This window comes from Mercenaria mercenaria, chromosome 4 (assembly GCF_021730395.1).
Source record: "Mercenaria mercenaria strain notata chromosome 4, MADL_Memer_1, whole genome shotgun sequence".
NCBI classification, from domain to species: domain Eukaryota; kingdom Metazoa; phylum Mollusca; class Bivalvia; order Venerida; family Veneridae; genus Mercenaria; species Mercenaria mercenaria.
Window position 1 is genome coordinate 49,554,935 of NC_069364.1, and position 18,138 is coordinate 49,573,072.

Below are 18,138 nucleotides of genomic sequence, written 5' to 3' on the forward strand. Positions count from 1 at the left end.
CCAACTCTCTGGACGACATTTACCGTAACCATTATATATGCATATATTTACCCCCACCCCCTCCCCCCCCACACACACCCTTTAGGATTATCAACTATATATGCATTGAATTGCACGCATGCTTATAACCAATTTGTTTAGTAGGACTACGTAAATGGACTTAATATCCGCTCTAACACTGAATGGAGGGTTTGGTCATTATTGATCTTTCTATTATGTTCATCAGTGTACATGCTGCATCTAGATGTACATTATTACCAGTATGCCTGCAGTGTAATATGTCACAAAACTTGGAAGTAGCTATAAGAGAATACAAACTAAAGATCATACTCAGGTACCCGAAAGCTATTTATCTGCGAGAATCAGGTTACCTGTAGATTTAAAATGACGACGACTATATTAACTTATACAGTCAAACCTGTCTATAAAGACCATCCTTGGGAGAGCCAAAATGTGGTCTTTATTGGGAGGTGGTCTTTATTCACAGGTTAAAATACACTGTAAAAGTTAAAATGGGAAACAAAACATGTGGTCTTTAGAGCCAGTTGGTCTCTGTTCAGAGGTGGTCTTTAACACAGGTTTGACTTAAATTTAAGGCGTGCGCAGTGATCGCTCCCGGCCTCGTGTATACCTTTGTTCCGCTTTAGTACCAGTAGAATCTGTCACCAAATTAATGTTCAATCACCAAACCATAGCCTATGCAGAAATATTTTGAGAAGGAAAGTACGTGATTTAACTCTCCATATAAAAGGCGACGAATGAAATTATTTGCTAGGTTGGGTAAATGTCGAATAGTAATTTTTTGCCCAAATACCAGTACCCGGCCGTTACCCAATATATATTGCAAATAAATTTATTTGTTCGCAGTTCCCTTCACCTTTGTGCTTTAGAACATATCTGCAAAAACCGGTCCGCGATAGCCATCTAAATATTATATGTAGGCGTATGCGAAAATGCATTGCAAACTCTTACTTGTCTCCAATTTGAACGACCTTGTGATATGCAGCCCATGTATTGTTTTTACTATGAATTAAATTGTAATCCAATGCAAGTAAACATTTTGTGCTAGGATGTTTTTGTTACACACGATGGGCCTCGAGGCATACAGTCACTAAATAGGAAAATGGCGCGAAAAAGAAATGGTAGCATGATGACGGATTCAAATAATCCTCAGTTTCTATCTATCTACTTTTGCCCTGTAGGGCTATTTTCCTTATTTCCTTTGCAATATTTTGCTGAAATCACATGACAGATATATGCTTGACATGTAGGTAGATTCTAGCATTTTCATAATGAAATAATAACATGACAGAATACACTACCTCTACAATTTGGGGTCTCATTTTTAGCTGATTTTGCAGTTTGTGTGTTTGACTGAAAATATTTTTCATGCATCAAACATGACCCCAACTTTTCTTTTGATTTTTATTCAGCACTAACTATATTCTGAATGAAAATATCAGTTACAGACATTTAAAATGGGTCCTGATGTGTGCTGCGGCCAATGGAAATATGTCAATTTTATAGTGAATGAAAAAACAACAGCTATTTAGTGCGTTGTAACCGCGAGATACTAACCATTTTCACGTTACTAATATTATTATGATAACACCGTTTCAAATAGATTGGTACCCAAAATATTTACCTGAGTACAAACAAATTACAATTAAACATTGTAAAGCGGTCAAAATGATAAACGTCATCTGATTTCGTCGTAAATCAAAACATAAACAATTGTGAAACGAATGATTTTGACAATATTCTGCTGAGTTAGTTATCAGGATGGGCTCAGATATTGAACAGTAATACATTTTCCTTGGAAACTTGCTATTGTCATTTGTATTAACTACTGAGAGTTTGCAATTGTCAGATAAATAGTTCCATTTTTGTACCCAAGTCTGTTCGTACCCATATCAGTCATTAAGATAGAAATAGGCAGAGGTCGTTTAGTTTATACACAGGAACCTTAAATTCTATCCATAAGCCACCGCAAGTCTATATATTATAAAAAAGAACCCCCTTTTAGCTTATTCTACTCACCCTGGCGTCGGCTTCAGGCTCAGCGTCGCACCATGGTTAAAGTTTTACATGCAAGTACATATGGCTATCATTTAAAGGCTTTGAAACTTCGTTTTTCTAGGTCAATTACCAACCTCACTGGGTCAAGTCCCATAACTTTGACCAAAGAAGTATAAAATACACAGAATGGCAACTGGCTGTAATCTCGCGTGATCTCGTGTCAGAGCGTGAATCGGCGTTATCTTAGTAAAAACAAACATCGGCGAGCATGGAGTTACAATTTGTACTTTTAAAACTACATTTAAAATACATGTTAGCTTCTAAAACAACATGAGTTTAATGTGAAATAGTCTTAAGACACCAAGTACTCGTTTCTTACCATCCAAAGAAGCGTGGTCAAACGATGATAATTAATTTACTGATGAATTATTGCTTTCGCATACAAAATGGCGCGTGGAGAACGCGTCACTTCCGGTAAACGAGATCTCATTCAGTTGTCACGTTTTTTTGGTGAGATTTGCTCTATATGCCTTGCAAGTTGCCGATCTATTTATTTTTATAGCTCTTTGCTTTGACATGTAATTTGGCCGAATTATGCGCCCTTTTGGACTTAGAAAATCCTGGACCTGGTTAAAGGTTTACATACAAGTTTCTAGCTCCAAGACTAATGCAGATATAGAATTGAAACTTTACATTTGTCTTCGGGGTTATGAAACTAGATGATAGTATCAAGTCCCATAACTCTGACATGCATTTTGGCCAAATTATGCCCCCTTCTGGACTTAGAAAATCCTGGTTAAAGTTTTGCATGCAAGTACATATAGCCAAAGAGCTATAAAAATAAATAGATTGGCAACTTGAAAGGCATATAGAGCAAATCTCGCCAACCTCCCGTGACAAAAAAACGAGATCTCGTTTACCGGAAGTGGCGCTTTCTCCGCGCGCCATTTTGTATGCGAAAGCAATTATTCATCGGTAAAATAAATATCACCGTATGACCACGCTTCTTTCGGTGGCAAAAAAAAAAACGTGTACTTCGTGTCTTAAGACCATTTCACATTAAACTAATTTTGTTTTAGAAGCTAACATGTATTTTAAATGTAGTTTTAAAGGTACAAATTGTAACTCCATGCTCGCCGATGTTTGTTTTTAGTAAGATAACGCCGAATCACGCTCTGACACGAGCTCACGCGAGATTACAGCCAGTTGCCATTCTGTGTATTTTATACTTCTTTGATATAGCTAATAAAAGGAGAGATCGCCGTGACGTCACGTGTTAACATCTGTTTATCTGGTGGTTGGCAAAACAAATGTTTTTAACACCGTTTGCGTATTGAATCAGAATTTTTAATTTTTAATAACTTTTTTGTTCATTTATGGATTTTCAAAATTCAAAAAGATTTGAAATACTAACAATCTTCATATTTTTGTCTCCAAATATCTTTTTTCAATGAATAACCGTTTTAAATGACATATAATTTTAAAAGCGGCATGGTGATTTTCACAACCTTTAGAAAAACAGTGCAAGTTAAGCGTTCATAATTAATCCATTTTTATTTCAAAATAACAATTAAAAGTAATCAATAAATTGCTTGTTTTATAACCTTTCCATTGATCAAAAAATTATTTATGTAATTTGTGTTTTAAGAAAGTTTAGACCATTAGAAAAACATCACTGTTTACAAAAAACATGGACAATCGGCTTCTGCCCACCCGATCACTGTCTTACCAGTTCTAAAAATAGAAAATACACCGGATTTGTATACAAACACGATCTCTCCTATACTTAAAGGCATATAGATTTGAAACTTATTTTTTCTTTTTCTAGGTCAGTTACCAAACCACACTGGGTCAAGTCCCATAACTCTGACATGTATTTTTAGCTGTTAAATAAAGCCCCCTTTTGGCCTTAGAAAACTCTGGTTAAAGTTTTGCATGCAAGTTTCTACCTCCAAACAAATGCAGATATTGAATTGAAACTTCACATGTGTCTTCGGGGTTATGAAACTAGTTGATAGCATCAAGTCCCATAACTCTGACATGCATTTTGGTAAAATTATGCCTCCTTTTGGACTTAGAAAATCCTGGTTAAAGTTTTGCATGCAAGTATTACTTAAAGGCATATAGATTTGAAACTTATTTTTTTCTTTTTCTAGGTCAATTACCAACCTCACTGGATCAAGTTCCATAACTCTGACATGTATTTTGGCCAAATTATGCCCCCTTTTGGACATAGAAAATTCTGGAAAAAGTTTTACATGCTACAAGTTCTGGAAAAAGTGTTATATGCTACGAGTTCCTATCTCCAGAACTAATGCAGATATTGAATTGAAACTTCACATGTGTCTTCGGGGTTATGAAACTAGGTGATAGCATTAAGTCCCATAACTCTGATGTCAACATGCAATTTGGCCAAATTATGCCCCCTTTGTGACTCAGAAAATTCTTGTTAAAGTTTTGCGTGCAGTTACTGTCTGCAAAACAAATGCAGATATTAAATTGAAATTTCACATGACTTGTGCCTTTGGGGTTATAAAACTAGTTGATTGCATCAAGTCCCATAACTCTGACATGCATTTTGGCCATATTATGTCCCCTTTTGCAATTAAAACTTATGGTTAAAGTTTTGCATGCAAGTTAATATCTCCAAAAATAATGCAGATACTGGATTGAAACTCTATAGAAATTTTAACATTTAGGGTAATATTCCTGCTTCTGGAACAGTGATTCGAATAGTCGAGCAGTTGCAGTCTTACGGGCAGCTCTTGTTTATACAGGGGGTCTTTTTTATAAGGCATGCCTCGTTTGCTCACCTGAGCACAAGGTGAGCTTTTGTGATCGCCCTGTGTCCGTCGTCATCAGTCGTCCGTCGTCAGCAATTTGACTGTTCACACTCTAGAGGTCACAATTTTAGCCCAGTCTTAATGAAACTTGGTCAGAATGTTACCCTCAAAATCTTGGACAAGTTCGATATTGGGTCATCTGGGGTCAGAAACTATGTCACCAGGTCAAATCAAAGGAAAAGCTTGTTAACACTCTAGAGGTCACAATTTTGGCCCAATCTTAATGAAACTTGGTCAGAATGTTACCCTCAATGAAATCTTGGACGGTTTTGATATTGGGTTATCTGGGGTCAAAAACTAGTTTGCCAGGTCAAATCAAAGGAAAAGCTTGTTAACACTCTAGAGGTCACAATTTTGGCCCAATCTTAATAAAACTTGGTCAGAATGTTACCCTCAATAAAATCTTGGACGAGTTTAATATTGGGTCATCTATGGTCAAAAACTAGGTCACCAGGTCAGATCAAAAGAAAAGCTTGTTAACACTCTAGAGGTGACAATTTTGGCCCAATCTTAATGAAACTTAGTCAGAATGTTAACCTCATTAAAATCTTGGACGAATTTGATATTGGGTCATCTGGGATCAAAAAACTAGGTCACAAGGTCAAATCAAAGGAAAAGCTTGTTAACACTCTAGAGGTCACATTTATGACTGTATCTTCATGAAACTTGGTCAGAATGTTAACCTTGATGATCTTTAGGTCAAGTTCGAATCTGGGTCATGTGGGGTCAAAACTAGGTCACTAGGTCAAATCAAAGGAAAAGCTAGTTAACTCTCTAGAGGCCACATTTATGACCGTATCTTAATGAAACTTGGTCAAAATGCTTTAGGTAATCTTTAAGGTAAGTTTGAATCTGGGTCATCTGGGGTCAAAAAGTAGGTCACCAGGTCAAATCAAAGGAAAAGCTTGTTAACACTCTAGAGGCCACATTTATGACCATAGCTTAATGAAGTTTGGTCAGAATGTTAATCTTGATGACCTCTAGGTCAAGATCGAATCTGGATCATGTTGGTCCTGTTGGATCAAAAACTAGGTCACCAGGTCAAAAAATCAAAGGAAAAACTTGTTAACACTCAAGAGGTCACATTTATGATTGTATCTTCATGAATCTTGGTCAGAATGTTAACCTTGATGATGTTTAGGTCAAGTTCGAATCTGGGTCATGTGGGGTCAAAACTAGGTACATGTAGTACCTAGGTCAAATCAAAGGAAAAGCTAGTTAACTCTCTAGAGGCCACATTTATGAAGTATCTTAATGAAACTTAGTCAGAATGTTTATCTTAATGATCTAAAGGTCAAGTTCCAATCTGGGTCATGTGGGTCAAAAACTAGGTCACCAGGTAAAATCAAAGGTAAAGCTTGTTAACAATCTAGAGGCCACATTTATGATTGTATCTTCATGAAACTTGATCAGAATGTTAATCTTTAAGATCTTTAGGTCAAGTTCAAATCTGGGTCATGTGGGGTCAAAAACTAGGTCACCCGGTCAAATCAAAGGAAAAGCTAGTTAACACTTTAGAGGCAGCATTTATGACCATATCTTAATGAAACTTGGTCAGAATGTTAATCTTGATGATCTGATCTGTAGGACCATAGGTCAGGTGAGCGGTACAGGACCTTCATGGCCCTCTTGTGATAAATAGACTTGTGGATAGAATTTCAGGTTCCTATCGTTTATGCATTAATTTATTTTGGGTTAGATGTGTCGTATAAAAGACATGAAAATTGGTACCAGTAGCTTCCACAGCATTAAAAGAGAAACTGGCTTCTCTTCTCCTATACCCTTGTGGTGAAGGATTCCATCAGGAATGAGATGTTGAGAGTGACTGATATAAGTTGAGCACCTACATATCCATATGATAAAAAATCCTACCGATACAACAAAAATTTGTTTTGGTGGGGGCTCCAAAACAACAAATGTGAAGTTTCATTTAGGCACATTCAAAGGACAAAATCACGCCAGAACAACAAGAAAGCATGCTGGTAGTCAAGTCAGTTGTTTTTCATAAATTGTTCTGGCATAACAGTGCTTTTCATACAAGCCAACAAATCAGAACAAAATAGCAGAAATCAGCCACCATGATAAAAGTGGCATAACATGCATTCTTCATGTACAAACAAATATGCTTTCCATTCAAAGTGTCATCTTTAGTTGCTGATAGTCTTTTTCCTGGAATGAGTCACAAGAGTAATGGTAAAAATACTAAATAGTTTCCATAAAAAACATATATATATATATCATGTATATAGTTAACAAATCCTGGCATTACGTTTAGCAGTCAACAACTTACCATTAGAACAGTAATGGAAACATGTGCACAGCTGTCAGCTAGTACTGACAGATTTTCAATAATCTGTTGCAGATATCAGCATTTTGTGGCACCTGCAGAAATACAAACATTTTTACATTTCTTGAAATGGCTTGCTGTCACTGAAAGTGAAGATTGGGGAAAAGTTTCTAGTAAATCAATGAGCATGCACTGAGGCAGTTTTCTTTGTAAATTATGCAGTAAGATGTGATGACTTTACTGTCCTATTTTTGTCACTTAACCGTTCCTAGTTAGCTTAGTAATAACAGTATAAGATTAGAAATTGGTAGGTTGCCAGTTACGATTGACAGTCAATATAAAAATCCTTGGCACTTTGATAGAAAATATTATAATAATTATATATTTATGAGTAATTTTTCATTCATCTCTGATTCTTGTGGGAAAGTTGTCAGCTACTTGTAAAGAAATTTGAGCACCCGGGTGTGAATCTCAGAAACACCAGAACTCAAGGTTAACTTAGCACAGTAAATATGTGGTAAACTGAAATACTGCTGAAAGACACATTAAGCCATGTTCAACAATTTATAACTCATTAACTGGTTCAGTTGTGTTGCAGCTATCACAAATTTCCTGTGTTAATTGATAAAACTAATGATTTATATATGCAAACTAAGGTTTTGATGATATATTAAATTATCTTAAAATTAACATTCTTTTACTTTTCATACCTATTGAATTGATGAAAAGAAAATGCAGTCTGGATATCAATGTAGCTGATTGGCTTCTTTCAGTTTGTTATAATTTACTGTGAAATCATTAATATTCGTGGGGGACTAATTTTCGTGGATTTCGTGGTTGAGTGAATCCACGAAATTTAATCCCAACGAACAAGTAAAATTCCTTTTTATTTTATGTTCAAAAGTTGAAATCCACGAATTCATGTCCCCACGAAATTGCCGTTTTGACTAAAACCACGAAATTTCATGCCCACGAAATTAAATGATTTCACAGTATATAATTGACTAATGAGATAAATTTTAAAACTTACAAAGCAGGAACATTGGATAGGCTTATAAGTAGTGCTTTTGACTAGGTTAGATTTGAATGTAAGCATACATGTGTAAGTATATTTTTGTTTTCAGATCAGTTCAGATGAGGCTGTATTCCCTCAACAAGCGGCAGTTTGTGATGGTGTTTTTCATTTTCTTCATATGCTTTGGAATCACGGTGCTCATTGGAATTGCAGGTGAGAGATAGTTGTGGAGAAGTTGTTCGAACTGAGTAAGGGTAATTTTCTGTAAATGAACAATTAAGTTTGTATAGGTGAAAATTTCTTTTTGCAAGTTTTGTTTTTCTGGCAACATTTTAGCCCAATAAAATTCAGTGTTGAACTATAGATTTGATGTTGTTGTTGTTGTAGTATAACACAAACTAGTTATAGACCATTGATTTATATAAGGAGTAACTATCATACAGGTCTATATTCGACGCATGTTTACTGAGCTAATATGTCAAAAATTTGAAAATATAAAGCTGAAAATTAATTTCTAATGTCATGTAATAAAACACTTGGTGAATGGCTTGCTGGTCAATAGTCAAAACTTTTGACCTTCGTACCTTGGGCAACAGTCTCCACTGTTGACCCGCAAGCAATTCAATTAATGTATAAAAAGTACAGAAATAATTAAGTTCTGAAGCAGTACTGTTGCCAGATTTACATAAAAATAACAGTACAACATTCATAAATAACAAATAAATCAGAGAATTTATCTTATAAAATAAATATACTTGTATAAGCTGATATTTCTGATGCCGACATGAAAACTTGAAATTGTGATTTTTCAGGTCCTCCTATCATTAGTACAGTCACTCACAACCTGTCAGCTCTAACCCAGCCAGATAGTGGTCTCAACATGAAGGTATTGTCTCTACACATTCTACGTTTTACTGTATATACTTGACTTCAAGGCGAGTCATTTTTTTCAGACAGGGTACAATCAGTTTGGGATTAAAAGAGGTAAAATTGGGGTTGTTTTATAGGTAAAACAGCTGAGAGAAGTGTTTTATACAGCTGGAATCTCATAGCATAAACTTTACATTACTGGAACCTTAATGACAGTCTGCAATTTCTTTTGGATTGTGTATTCTCCCTATGAAGTTTTCAGCATTCCCCCGACAGGTACAGAACAGTCCTGTGATTGTATTGGCTTCATTACCAGAGAGAGAATGCTGAAATATCAAAGGAAATTTAAGTATGTGATTACACAGAAATTGTTGATTGTCTTTATGGGTGCACTACCTTAAAATGAGCCGCGCCATGAGAAAACCAACATAGTGGCTTTGCGACCAGCATTGATCCAGACCAGCCTGCGCGGATCCATGCTGTTCGCTAACAGTTTCTCAAATTACAATAGTTTTTGAAAGCGAACATAAGCTAGTCCAAAATAAGATGAATATTTAAAAGTTAGTGTTAGATTTTCTTAGTAAAAATATACATTACTATAGAGTTACATGCATTAACCCTTATCATGCTGTATTCAGTTGGTCCTGCCTTTGCATCCATGCAGTCTGATCATGATCTGCACTGTTTGCCATCCAGTCAATACCTTTTTTGGTTAATACCCCTTTTAACAGTTAATGGTATTGTCCAGATTGAAAGATGGACAAGTTCGTTATAGAAATATAGTAGAGTAAGGGTTAATGAGTTAATTTTTTGATTTCTGTTCTTCAGCTTTGAAAGAAGATTTTTATTCATCTAGGTGGATTGGCATATGTTATGATTTGGTGTTTTAGTTAACAGGTTGCTAAGACTTTGAAGGTGACGACAAGCTTATAAAATGCACAAGCTTTGATGTTAGGATGCTTTTGAACCTCCTGGGAAAAAATCTTAAAAGTTCCTGTCATTTCTTAATCATTTAATTTAGGTATGGCCCAATTAATTGATATATGTCAGCTGTTTTTTTTTCCAAAACTAAAACAATTACTTCTAGTTAGCTTCAGAAGTTAATGAAATGCCATTGAGATTTATTATTTATGAATTGTTTTCTTCCAAAGAATTGGCCCTTGCCCCATACACAGTTGGTAAACTTCTTACCACATTATGATCCATTTCAATTTTACTTGCTAACTCTAGTTTAAGAATGGTTACTGATTGCTGCTGGGTACCTGGTGTTAACCCTTAGCCTGTTAAATTTCTAAAATGGACTGGTTCATCATTCAATTTGGGCAGTACCAATTATCATTCAAAGGAGTGTAGACCATGAATCAGACTGCACGGATGTGCATCTTAGTCTGCACTGGTTGCAAAGGCAGAATCACTAAAAAATAGGCTAAAGGTTAAAGGATAGGAATAGGGAGGTGGAATGAGATGTGTACAAGATGCAGGTTCTTACTAGTCAAAATGGCTGACCCTTCCAAGACATTGTTTTGTTGTCCAACTTTGCGTCATTTCTCTGATATCATTTGCTTTACTAAATAGTTATTTGATTTTTTAATCCCCTGCCACAAGTGGTGGGGGTTATAGGAATGGTCTCTGTCCGTCCTTCTGTCTGTCCGTAACACTTTTGTGTCCGCTCCATATCTCCTAAACCCCTTGAAGGATTTTCATGAAACTTGGGTTAAATGATCACCTCATCAAGACGATGTGCGGAACCCATGAGTCAGCCTTGTTGGCTCAAGGTCAAGGTCAAAGGTTTGAGCCTTCCATTTTGTGTCCACTCTATATCTCCTAAACCCCTTGAAGGATTTTCATCAAACTTGGGTCAAATGATCACCTCATCAAGGCGATGTGCAGAACTTATGAGTCAGCCATGCCGGCTAAAGGTCAAGGTCACAACTAAAGGTCAAAGGTTTGAGCCTTCCATTTTGTGTCTGCTCTGTATCTGCTAATTCCCTTCAAGGATTCATATGAAACTTGAATCAAATGATCACCTCATCAAGGCGATGTGCAGAACTCATGAGTCAGCCATGCCGGCTCAAGGTCAAGGTCACAACTCAAGGTCAACGGTTTTAGCCTTCCATTTTGTGATCACTTTATATCTCTTAAACGCCTTGAAGGATTTTCGTCAAAAATGATCACCTCATCAAGAACTCATAAGTCAGCCATGTCAACTCAAGGTCAAGGCCATAACTCAAGGTCAAAGGTTTGAGCTCTGTATCTCCTAAACCCCTTGAAGGATTTTCATGAAACTTTGGTCAAATGATCACCTCATCAAAACGTTGTGCAGAATTCATGAGCCAGCCATGTCAGTTCATGGTCAAGGTCACAACTAAAGGTCAAAGGTTTACCCTTTCACTATCCCTAGCAGTGGTGGGGGATTTAGCTGTCTTCCAGACTGCCTTGTTCTGATTTATTATTTCATCTCATGTTTAAATTATAAATACTTGTCATGAAAATAAACATGTCTTGCATCCCGGACATTGTCAATAAACTGCATGTTTTGTGCTCAGTTCTGTAGAAAACCTAGATTAAGATCTACCACTTACATATTTGGTGTGAAACAAATTGACCAAGAATGGGCTTGAAACTGACCATAGGCAAATATAAAAGTGGGTGACACTAACCTTTACCTTTTGTTTGGCACTGAGAGAAAAAAAGTTAATCTAGCAGTATTGGGCCATAGTAAGAATAGACAGACCTAATGGCTCTTGATACTGCCCAACAGCATTGCTGACCTTTAAACAGTACTGTAACCACAAAAAAACATTTAAATTACCTCTTACTGGGCATCGAGAGAAAATTATTTTGACCCAGTTGTATTGAGCTGAAGTAAGTACAGACAGACCTAATGATTTTTGATATTGCCCAACAACATTGCTGACATTTCTACAATGCTGTTGTGACAGGAATCCCCTTGATGAATAATTTCTCTCAATTTCTGCTGTAAATCTCCAGACAGGTCGTAAAATGTTATTTGGTATATTGTCAGTTATTTAGAACTATTTAATAAAACGAACAAGATCTCTGGAGTTTGTTGTAAAAGCTTTAAACCACTTTTTGTTCCTCCTCTTTAGTCTTGTCACTTCGAAACAAATATAAGACGCACCAAGAGAAAACCAACATAGTGCATTTGCGACCAGCATGGATCCAGACCAGCCTGCGCATCCGCGCAGTCTGGTCAGGATCCATGCTGTTCGCTTTCAAAGCCTATTGCAATTAGAGAAACTGTTAGCGAACAGCATGGATCCTGACCAGACTGTGCGGATGCTGGTTGCAAATGCACTATGTTGGTTTTCTCATGGTGTGGCTCATATTGGCTTATCTTTTATTCATGGCTTTTGTTGCTCGTTTTTGGTCAAATCACTTTTACGATTGCCACAAGGGAGTCAGGGTAAACTTTGTTTTTACAGAGTAAAGTCATTCCATCGCTAATATATAATGCAGGTCGTTGTATTAACAAAGCTGTATAATTACAAAGAAGGGCTGAGAAATCTTGTTCTTTATTTATATACAGTTACAATAGTTTCGTGCTCAACCCACAATTAAGGCCAAACTTGGAAAAGCAAAAAGGTCTTTGTCTGTCCACTACATTAACATACTTGTCGCAAGTCCATGCAGCGGGTATTTCTTTACAGTTTTGAATATACAGCAAATGTTTTAAATCATAAATAAAGTAAAGGGGTTTTTATAGACAGGTGGTCTCTGTTCACAAGTGAAATTTAACATCTGTTTTGACTGTACTTCGATGCAGAAGTTATATTTTCAAACTATGTCCTGTTTCTCCAAAATGTGTCTAAAGTCATTCATTCTTCACCTCTGAATCGTGTAGGAAAGTTGTCATCGTTCTTCTTGGTAAGAGCATGTCAGTACTCATATACTAGTCAATTTAACAGACCTCTGTTTTGTGTAACTGAAAAACTGCTGGAAATGATGATAATCATTGCCAGACAAAACAGTCAAACAGGCAGAAATCGACCTGGGTTAGTGTAGGAAACTGTTAATCAATCTATACCGATTGTTTTGCATTTAAATAAGGTTCATTGCTGACTGTCTAGAAGTGTAGCAACTGCATTATTGGAAATCCACAGGGTAGCATGTTTATTCTCTTCATGTATGGAAATCCACAGGATAGCATAATTATTCTCTACATGTATGGAAATCCACAGGGAAGCATAATTATTCTCTACATTAATGGAAATCCAAGGGTAGCATAAATATTTTTACATGTATGAAATTCCACAGGGTAGCATAATTATTCTCCACTTCAATGGAAATCCACATGGTAGCATAATTTTTTTTTACATGTGCATAATTATTCTCTATATGAATGGAAATCCACAGGATAGCATAATCATTCCATACATGAATGGAAATCCACAGGGTAGCATGATTATTCGCTACAGTTAATTGTAGTAATTCGAGACAATATCTAAATTCATTTTTGGAATAAATTCAAACTGTTTAGAAAAAGATCAAGAGAGCCAAAAACTGTGAAAAATACTTTTTTCAAAAGCTGAACAAAATACTTAATATTTTAAGAAAATGAATGAATTCCCTTTATGTAACTTTGTTTTAAATAACTAAACACTAGCAAATGGCCCACTGGAGAGTATGAACATCCTTTATAAGTGATGCTTTTGTAATCTTGATAACTAAATTTAGACTTTTACAATTAATAGTAAACTGTTGCTTTTAACAGACCAACAGTAAGAATGTAATATTTAACATAAAGAGAGATCGGAGTAGAATCTGTTATGGAACAGATATGCAATGGAAAGATGGATTAAATATTTATAAATTTTGCATGCCTTTATAAAAGACTGAAAGTTTCTTAGAAATTTTTTTTTTAATTGGATTTATTACATTGTTAAAATTATTTCTTTTGTTCTTGCCTTCTAACATCATCTTGGGCATAATTGGTTAAGTCTGTTACACTCATTAAAACTATTGATCGTTTCTCAGAAAAGATTGAAGAGCTCGGTCATAGTTGTTTCTTAACAAAGAATGTTGTTGGTGTTTTTTTTTATCAGGACTGTGCATGAATTGCTGTACAGGGAAATTCATTTAACAAAATTTGTAAAGGCTTCAGAACTCTAAAAGCTTGAACATAATGAAATATTGATGAGCAAAGCTAGTAATGTAAAGAGCGCTTAATGTGTAATAGTTTAATCATTCTCAAGTGATGACTGTCTTTTTAGCTCAATACTCCACAAGTTATATTATGTGATTTAGCAAAATAATAGTACTGTAGCTAAATTTCTAAAATGGACTGGTGCATCATTCAAATTGGGCAGTACCACTTATTATTCAAAGAGGTGTTCACTAAAAATGGACAGACTGAAGAGCGAACAGTGCAGACAATGATCAGCCTCAGTCACCTCAGCACAAAAATAGGATAAGTGCTTCATTACATTAGTGCATTCATGCACTTTCTGCACTGAGCTGACAAAATGTTGCCTCAGATTTCAAGTAACTGGAATAATTACATCATTGAGTTAAAGCAACTTTGAATACGCTTCAAAAGCTTGTATAGTTGAAGATTATGAGTGCAGAACCCATTCCAAGATTTATACTTCCTTTGACGATTTTTCTTTTATTGATCATCAAAAAAAAATGTCACAGGTTGTGAAAAATATGCAGCCAGACTGACATTGGACTACCATTCCAATTTCCTGTGGGCGGACCTGCACTGCTGCTTTCAGTACATCTTCACAACTTTACCTTTATAGTGAAACAAGTTTAAACCATGACATGATACTACAATATTTATGCTATTTTTAAAGGAGAAATTATTGTTCTTTAATTAAATAAAGTATGTTTTTGTTTACAGACAGGTCCATTCACACTGAAATCACCGCCATTGTCAACTTTCCATCAGCAGTTCTGGTTGATTGCACACATCATAACAGATAATAAAGCAGGTAGGTATAAATAGAGAACGATAAAGAAAACATTAAATATGGATTACCCGATTTCCCTTTTCTGAATAGTAACATTTAACATGTTATTGTTACAAATACCATGCGAGAGTAGTATTAATACTAATAAGCTTTGATAATGTGGCAGTTGAGTCCAATAAGTCCAGGGGTGTTCAAAGATAATCCGTCATAGATCTATTGTAAAGCAAATATTGGATTTACCTGTATTGGGAAATAAACAGTGCCGATTGTATTGAGGTCAGCTGCCACATTATCAAAGTTTATTAGTAGAACCTTGAACTGTATTTATTTCTTAGGACTGTTTAATTTGCTTTAAATCACACAGTCATATATTGTACCTCTGTTTCCACAGGAACAAAGATAGAGCAGTCATTTACTGTAAGCGTTTTCATTGGTGGAATTAAAGGTGAAGATGAGAGTATTATCCAATCAGAGAACCCGAAACTTGATGGACTGTCTCACAATAGAACAAGGCTATTGTCTTGCAAAGAGGTAAAAAATTTATGAAATCAAGCTTGTGTTCTTGTTTTCAGTATTATTTTCTCATATTTCAAGGCTTTATTTTTAGCTCACCAGAGCACGAAGTGCTCAAGGTGAGCTATTGTGACCGGTCATTCTCTGGGTTCGTCAGTGTGCGTCGTGTGTCGTGCGTCAACATTTGCCTTATTAACACTCTAGAAGCCACATTTGTGATCAAATCTTTATGAAACTTGGTCAGAATGTTTGTCTTGATGAATTCTAGGTCAAAGTTAGAAACTGGGTCAATTGGGGTCAAAAATTAGGTCACTAGGCCAGATCAAAGGAAAATCTTGTTAACACTCTAGAGTCCACAGTTTAAGTTTGAAACTGATGAGAATTGGTCAGAATGTTTATCTTGATGACCTCCAGGTCAAATTCGAATCTGGTTTATGTGGGGTCAAAAACTAGGTCCCCTGGTCAAATCAAAGGAAAAGCTTGTTAACACTCTAGAGGCCACATTTGTGATCAAATCTTTATGAAACTTGGTCAGAATGCTTGCGAAGTTTGAATCTGGGTCGTGTTCGGTCGAAAATAAGGTCACTAGGCCAGATCAAAGGAAAATCTTGTTAACACTCTAAGAGTCCACAGTTTAAGTTTGAAACTGATGAGAATTGGTCAGAATGTTTGCCTTGATGACTTCTTTTTCAGATTTGAATCTGGGTCATGTGGGGTCAAAAACTAGGTCACACGGTCAAGTCAAAGGAAAAGCTTGTTAACACTCTAGAGGCCACATTTGTGACCCAGTCTTTATGAAACTTGGTCGAATGTTTGTCTTGATGATTTCTAGGTCAAGTTTGAAACTGGGTCATGTGGGTTCAAAAATTTGGTCACTAGGTCAGATCAAAGGAAAATCTTATTAACACTCTAGAGTCCATAGTTTAAGTTTGAAACTGATGGGAATTGGTCAGAATGTTCATCTTGATGACCTCCAGGTCAAGTTCGAATCTGGGTCATGTGGGTTAAAAAACTAGGTCACGCGGTCAGATCAAAGGAAAAGCTTGTTAACACTCTAGAGGCAACATTTGTGACCCAATCTTTATGAAACTTTGTCAGAATATTTGTCTTAGTGATCACTAGGTCAAGTTGGAATCATGCTCATGTGGGGTCAAAAACTAGGTCACCTGGTCAAATCAAAGGAAAAGCTTGTTATCACTCCAGATGTCACATTTGTGACCCAATCTTTATGAAACTTGGTCAGAATGTCTTGATGATCTCTAGGTCAAATTTGAAACTGGGTCATGTGTGGTCAAAAATTAGGTCACTAGGGCAAATCAAAGAAAAATCTTGTTAACACACTAGAGTCCCTAGTTTAAGTTTGAAATTGATGAAAATTGGTCAGAATGTTTGTCTTGATGACCCCTTGGTCAAGTTCGAATCTGGATTATTTGGGTCAAAAACTAGGTCAGTAGGCCAGATCAACTCTGGTGAGCAATATAGGGCCATCATGGCCCTCTTGTTTTACTTTTGGTTTTTCTAAATTTTATTTACAACCTGTGCCAAAGATTGCAGCCAGAATTGAGATTGGTACACATAATAATGTACAATTGTCATACAGTTCTCATTCAGTTAAATGAATAATTCAGAACTTCTGATTCTCTAATGATGACTTGTAGCCAAGTACATAGTTGAGGAGCACAGTATCTTTGTTCACAAAGGCATCTGATTCAGTGTGATTCAAGAAGTTGCAAGAAAGCAAAACATTTTTAGTTGTATTATAGGTTTAGCTATTTCACTCACCTAAGTGTTGCCATCTGCATCCATCATTATCCCCATTTTGTTTTGTGTGTGATCTTTGAATGGATTGAAACTTCACACACTTATGCACTTTGATGATCTGACTTGCCTTGCTCTGGTTCTATAACTTTATCTTAGGGAAGGGATGGTGTAGGGGAGGGATGGATGTATACAGGAAGGGGTGTGTGTAGGGAAGGGATGGATGTAGGGAAGGAATGGGTGTAGGTAAGAGATGTAGGGAGGGGATGGGTGTAGGGAAGGGATGGGTAAAGGGAAGGGATGGATGTAGGGAAGGGATGGGTGTAAGGAGGGAAAGGTGTAGAAAAGAGATGGATGTAGGGAAGAGTTGGGTGTAGGGAAGGGATGGATGTAGGGAAGGGGTGTGTTAAGGGAAGGGATTGATGCAGGGAAGGGTTGGTTGTAGGGAAGGGATAGGTATAGGGAAGGGATGGATGTAGAGAAGGGATGGGTGTAGGGAAGGGATGGGTGTAAAGAAGGGTTTATGGGAAGGGATGGGTGTAAGGAAGGGATGGGTGTAGGGAAGAAATGGATGAAGGGAAGGGGTGTGTGTAGGGAAGGGATAAGTGTAAGGAAGGAATGGGTGTAAGGAAGGGTGTAGGGAAGGGATGGATGTAAGGTATGGGTTTAGGGAAGGGATGGTTGTAGGGAAGTGTTGGGTGTAGGGAAGGGATGGATGTAGGGAATGGATGCATGTAGGAAGGGATGGATGTAGGGAAGAGATGGTGTAAGGAAGGGATGGGTGTAGGGAAGGATGTAAGGAAGGGATGGGTGTAGGGAAGGGTTGTGTGTAGGGAAGGGATGGGTGTAGGAAAGGGATGGATTTAGGGAAGAGATGGGTGTAAGAAAGGGATGGGT

The 18,138-nt window shown here is 36.6% G+C and overlaps 1 protein-coding gene across 1 annotated transcript in view; it reads left to right on the top strand.

Annotated features, from left to right (window-relative positions):
- The window catches only part of LOC128556353 (transmembrane protein 181-like), a 31,174-nt gene that overhangs the window by 925 nt on the left and 12,111 nt on the right, over positions 1-18,138 (top strand). Inside the window, exons 2-5 of the mRNA XM_053541110.1 lie at positions 8,274-8,377; positions 8,977-9,050; positions 14,901-14,991; positions 15,362-15,501. Of these exons, the coding sequence (XP_053397085.1) occupies positions 8,274-8,377; positions 8,977-9,050; positions 14,901-14,991; positions 15,362-15,501 (409 nt within the window). The remainder of the gene's footprint in view (positions 1-8,273; positions 8,378-8,976; positions 9,051-14,900; positions 14,992-15,361; positions 15,502-18,138) is intronic.